This window comes from Eptesicus fuscus, chromosome 5, assembly GCF_027574615.1.
Source record: "Eptesicus fuscus isolate TK198812 chromosome 5, DD_ASM_mEF_20220401, whole genome shotgun sequence".
Classification (NCBI taxonomy): Eukaryota; Metazoa; Chordata; class Mammalia; order Chiroptera; family Vespertilionidae; genus Eptesicus; species Eptesicus fuscus.
Genome location: NC_072477.1, coordinates 23855348 through 23861347, shown reverse-complemented (window position 1 = coordinate 23861347; position 6000 = coordinate 23855348). Strand labels below are relative to the sequence as shown.

The window sequence follows — 6000 nt, the reverse complement described above, 5'->3', positions numbered from 1 at the left end:
AGTATATTTAAAAAATGAAATGCATATTTCTCACTCCCAGTGTTATTGTGATTAGAGGGTCTGATCTCCACATGGTCTCAATAACAGAAATAAAGGATTAGATTGCTCTAAGTAAGGAAAAACATCAGATAGACAAAACAATAATCACCTTTTTCATCAACAGTTCCCCCAGGGGATGTGACTGTTGTAACAAATTTAGAAAGTTCTATATATCTGATTCTCCTATCTTTGGGCTAGGACTCAGAAAATTAGATGATGTTTCTAAAACATTTTGGGTGGACACTTTATTGAGCTGAGGACAAAGGAAACTAGTTAAATCACTTTCATGCCGATAACTCTAATTTATGTTAAATTTGGAGTAAGTGATGCTTATTTAACAAAAGCAACAACAAAACAATAGATGTGTTGACTGCTCATACAACTGCTGCAATTCCTGAGGTCACAGAAAAAGGAGACCTTTGTTCCTAGTAGGCATCAGGAGGGAATGTCTAGAAATGAGGGTTTAAACGTCGAGCTTTCTATAACTTTCTGTACAGAATTTTAATTGGAATTTTCTTTTTGGGGACCTAATTGCTCACTCTTCTAATCCTTTAATAAGGTTACCACTTAAAGCTATATTCATTACAAATATCCCTTCTTTCAACTGGACCTGCGAAAAATCAAGGGAGGTACATACACATATCTCTTCCCCCTTTGACAAAGTATGAACTAAAGTGCAGCCATAACTGTAGCCAAAGGAGGCATTACGCTTCCAGAAAAAAACTCAAGGAAACGTATTGCAAACAGCAGCAGTAGCTGTTGGACAGGGCTCTGAAGGAAAGTGTGAAGAGGTTCAACCAGTTACTGTGAAAGTGGGAGTAAAGTTCTCCCAGAATATGGAGGCACCAAAGTAGCTCTCAATGACAAGGATTATTACTTATTTAGAGATGGTAACATCCTTGCCAAGTATATAAACTGGAACAAGTCACTATGCATCCACTGAACTTCTGAAATCTTCAATTAAATAATTCCCATGTGTCTCTCTAATAATACTTGTATTATTAGGTTACACATAGGAATACTGTATTATATTCCTATATTCCATATGTAGAAACCTGCAAGGGCAGCACGGAACCATGGTATAGGAGTATAGGAGGTCCTGGAGCCTGGTGGCCAGGAATCAAACCTGGCTCCGCTTTAGCTGTGAGGCCTTAGGTACATTTCTTAACCTTATTACTGAGCCTCAGTTTCCTATTTGTAAACTGGGAATAACGTAAACACCTACCTCATAGGGCAGTCATGAGGAGTAAATAAACTACTCCAGGGAATGGACTCAGAACAATGCTGGCCATTGTTACATAGAGAAAGGGTGGGAGAGATACCACATCAACCATCAAGGTGGTTGGAAACTCAGGACCTCCAGCTTCCTCCTCCTATAACCCCCATGAGTTTCCTTCTTTCACCTTAACACATCTGCCTCCAAAGCAGTGTCCATCCTGCTCTCTCGCTTCACTCACTTAACCTCTCTGAGTTGATCTTTCTCGACTAAAAAATGAAAGATTTGAACTTGATCATCTTTAAAGTACCTCCCAGTTCTTTTGTTGTTGTTGTTCTTTTTTTTTAAAGAATGTTAATTCTGAGTCTGTATACCAGGCGTCCTCAAGCTACGGCCCGAGGGCCACATGCGGGTGATTTTGCCGTTTTGTTTTTTTACTTCAAAATAAGATATGTGCAGTGTGCATAGGAATTTGTTCATAGTTTTTTTTTTAAACTATAGTCCGGCCCTCCAACGGTCTGAGGGACAGTGAACTGGCCCCCTGTTTAAAAAGTTTGAGGACCCCTGCTGTATACTATGAGTAAAGTGAGACAAGGAGTTCAGGCAGTGCTAAGATATAGTTCTATGCTCACACTGGCTAACCAACTGAGAAAGATGAGGATATCTACTATCCCCAACAGAACAAAAGGAAAATCAAGTTATAGTAGCAAACATAAAACAGATAAGCACTAGCCATCCTCAGATAAATCTTCCCATGGGAGTTTGCCTTGTTTAAACAATTCTTCATTCTTCGTTCCCTTCAGAACTCCAAGCTAGACTCTGAAATTAGGTGGGTTTTCATAAACTGTTTTAATTATGTGGATTGAATTCTTTTTTCAAGTTCAAAGGTAGGTTGTCATTAAGAATTTCAGAACTACACACAACTAGACAGATTTCAAATGATAGTATCCATTGGTCAGAGATGCTTTTATTAACATGGGAGCTCACAGTTCATCAGTGAGAGGAAGTCATAACGCCATGAATCCAATATCTGACTCAAAGTAATAGAACAGATGAAGAGGTGGAGAGTGACAGCAAGAGCAGGTTGTATCCCCTTAGCAGAAACCAACTGGAACCAACTATATTGGTTTTTCACACATGCACATGCAGGAATATTAACTGCTGGAGGTTTGTGCCATATTTCCGAGGAACGGGATCACATACAGATTAGGCAGGACATCTCAAAACTGGATGAGGCTGTTACCTTCGTTCTCTCACAATGAGAACAAATGCCCAGGCGAGCATGTACATATCTGAAGCAGGAGAGGAGCAGACGCCCTGCCTGTTTCAGGTACCAGAGAAGCACAAAGGGCCCATTTGTGGGTTTCTTTGCTTGGTCCTTGCTTTCGTTTGGTTGGTTTGTTATTTTAATGAGAGGTCTAAGTCACTGAGGGTCTGCAAAGGATGGACTGTCAAAGCAGATCTTCCCAGACACTTAAGAGCCTGGGTGGCCTCTCTCATCTCCCAACCCAAGTCAAATGGCAGAACCCATGTCTCTGGACCTGTGCTCTCATGGAGGCCGAAGAAGCTGACCACACTTAGTGGGAGTTCAGAATCTCCAGGTCAGCTCAGTTGAGTGTTGTGCCTAATCATAGACCTGCTTTCATTTGGATGCATCCCCTTGGCTGTTAAATTGGTACCTGGAGCAAGAAATACCAACCTCAACATGCAGTCCCCCTATGGCCAGGCCCCCTCGTTCCTGCCAAGTACAGCAGCCCACTCCCAAGTCAGTTCCCTGGACACCCCCCTCCAGGTGTAGCCAAGGGAGGCAATTAGCTAGGCACTTCCCCAGGCATTTTCTCTTAGAGTTGAGCCAGAAGCCAGAAGCCCGCCCCCCCCATTCTCCACACAGAGCCCAAAGCAAGCTCAGTCCTCACACCAGGGCCAGACCCCTGTGGGGGTACATGCACAGACATGGCAGAGGGGAAGGCTATCTGGGAGTCACTCTCACACTAAGAAGGGGGTCCAAGCCAAAAAAAAAAGCAAAAGACAAGGTAGGTGGGGGTGGGGAGGGAAGAAAAGAAAGTAAGGGGAAAAAACAACTATGATGGTTTTGCCCTCATGGTAAGACAGGTCAGCCAAGACATACCTTTTGACTAGGCCCGCACAGCTGTTCACTCTTGGGACTGCCAACAAGGTGGGTGGTCTTCTCTGTCCCCCAGGGGCCTTGAGCAAGTGTGGCTTTGGTTTATTTCAGGAGATGCTATTGGAAACATAAAACAAAGTGCCTGGGGGGCACTATAAAAAAATAGGGTACGGAAGGACTTGATCATCCAATGGGAATTTATATGTTTGTAAAGAGGGGTGCGGGGCAGGGAAATGTACTTCAGGTATCGTTCTTTCTTCCACGAGCGCAGCTCGGGTTGCTGAGTCCATGGCTTTCTGCTTACGTTCCATTCCTGCATTTGGAAATCGCTCTTCACCAGGAGGAAAGTGAGGAAAAAACCAGCAACCACCGAACAGTGGCTCCGCTGATGGAGAAGAGGAGCCCAGCAGACGCTGCTGGGGGGGCCCAGGTGCTGGAGGGAGGCCACACAGCAGCCCGCACTTCTCAGCAACTGCTGACATTTTCTCGCAAGCAGGGAGGGAGGAAGCCGGAAAGGTCAGGGATGAGAAATGGGGAGGGGGTCTGCCGTGGGGAGCCAGACACTCCGTGGGGTACAAAGTGCAATCATCTCCCACCGAGGAACTCCTCCTGCCCGGGTCTCCTTGAATCAATCCTCCCCCAGTGGCTTCCTTCTAAACAGAGTATTACTTCAATGTCTTTGATTTCCCTTCATTCTCTCTCTCAAAAAAAAAAGTCAGTTTCTAATAATAGTTAGAATATATAAATAATAATTTATTTAATGTAATTGGTTCTTTGTTTCCAAACCCAATATTCCTCCTCTCCTCATTTTGCCAATAAATATGAACACTGAGGAAATCAACTCTGCTCATGTCAAAAAGATGCCCACCCCCAAGAGACAATTCGCCTAACTTCTCATTGCTCTGGAAAATAAATAGTACATCACGAGGCCATCTCTCTGAAGGACTAGTTTGCTCTTTTGTTCTGTTTTGTTTCAGTAGTTTGTGCTTCTGCTGTACATACTCAAAATCGAGGGTCAGGGGGAAGGGATGAGTGGAAGGCAAGAGGAAAAAGCAAGGATGAAGGGAAAATCTAAGGTTGTCTTTCATTTTTAAAAAAAATGTATCAGAACCAGAACAATGACCAAGTCAGAGGGTGATGGCTAATTGCCCAGAGAGTCCATTCATGGGTTTAGCAACTGCCCTTTTTGTCTGCTGTGGGCGAGCCCCGGCCACTGCGGCGTCCTCGGCAGGAGTGAGGCTCTTCCAAATCGTCCTCATCAAAGCCGTGGAAAGTTGAGGTGTCACTTTCTGACGTGGAACCGAATAAGTCCTCCGTGGTGCGTGCTGCGGCCGCTGCCTCCTTCTCCTTCCTGCCTTCTCTTCCCAAATGAGCTGACATGTATGATGAATATATCAGCACATGGGTTAAGCAACAGACAGCATTATTAATATTCTTATTATATTATTACAACGTTATGCCTCATAGCAAGATCATAAACCATTTGCACCAAAAGAGATTAACTGGGTGCACCACCTGGTGACAGGGATTTGGGGTAAAAGGACAAAGCCAACATTTCCAGGGGAAAGGATTCCTCCCTCCCTGAAAAGGCATCATCGCTACCATAACATGTATGTCCACAGCTCTGAACGTGAGTGAAAGATTCCCCACGAGATTTCTTTCTTCTCTTCTGTATGCGCACAGACACACGTGCACACACATGTGCACACACACATGCATACATACACACACACACACACACACTCACTCAGCCCCACCCCAGACAATGAGTTGACTTGGTGGGTGTTAAGCCCGGCTGGTGTTTCTTTGGTGTTTTCCATGGGTGTTTCATGCACAATGTGTGTCCTTCACTTTGACAGGCAGCTCTGCAAAGGTATTACTGTCAGATAACCCGTTCCAGGAGGTTAAGCCTCCATCTGCTTTATTTTTATTTTTACCTGTGTCTAATCCCACTCTTTCAGTACCCTTTCAATTCTGCCCTTACACCATGTGGCTCATTTGCACTGAAAGCAAAAAGAAGCTGAAAAGTCCAACATGTGGTAGGTAATAAGAGTCTCTCGTTTTCTTTAACCACTGGAGGACATATCTGTGATCTGTACCCACATACATGTGCCCACAGATATATATATATGTGCACCCATGCACATGCACGTGCACACGCACACACACTCCAGCCACGACACACGCCCAGGTCTTCGTTACCCCAGAAAGTCCAGAGTTGTCAAATCTAACTCAGAGCACTAAGAGAGTGAAAAAATAGGGGTTACATCCTGAAATTTGTACAACTCAGGTTTAAACTGTTTACATTCTAATTGGGCCCCAGGATTACCCCCAAATAAGGTCATGATATGCCAGTTATGGTGCCAGGATCAGGAATCGCATTTTCTCCCCAGGAAACAGGAAGTGGGATAGACTGGGAGGGAAACAGAGCTCTTCCAAGCTCCACATTCTTCCTTGGAAAAACTCCAGGAGGCCCTGGAGAAGTATTTGCCCCCCTGTCTTAGCAAGCACATCCCATGGGTTAATGCACCTGTTTATTCCCAAGGTATCAACTATTTCAGGAAAATCAGAGGCAGACCTGGACCAAATTAGTCACCAAAGTTAATCCTTGGCAAATGCA

The 6000-nt window shown here is 44.4% G+C and overlaps 1 protein-coding gene across 1 annotated transcript in view; it reads right to left on the bottom strand.

Annotated features, from left to right (window-relative positions):
• Positions 1–4520: 4520 nt before the first annotated feature.
• Positions 4521–6000, bottom strand: part of DPF3 (double PHD fingers 3) — a 208161-nt gene continuing 206681 nt past the window's right edge. Inside the window, 1 exon segment of the mRNA XM_054715464.1 lies at positions 4521–4753. Coding sequence (XP_054571439.1) covers positions 4551–4753 — 203 coding nt within the window. The 3' untranslated portion in view covers positions 4521–4550.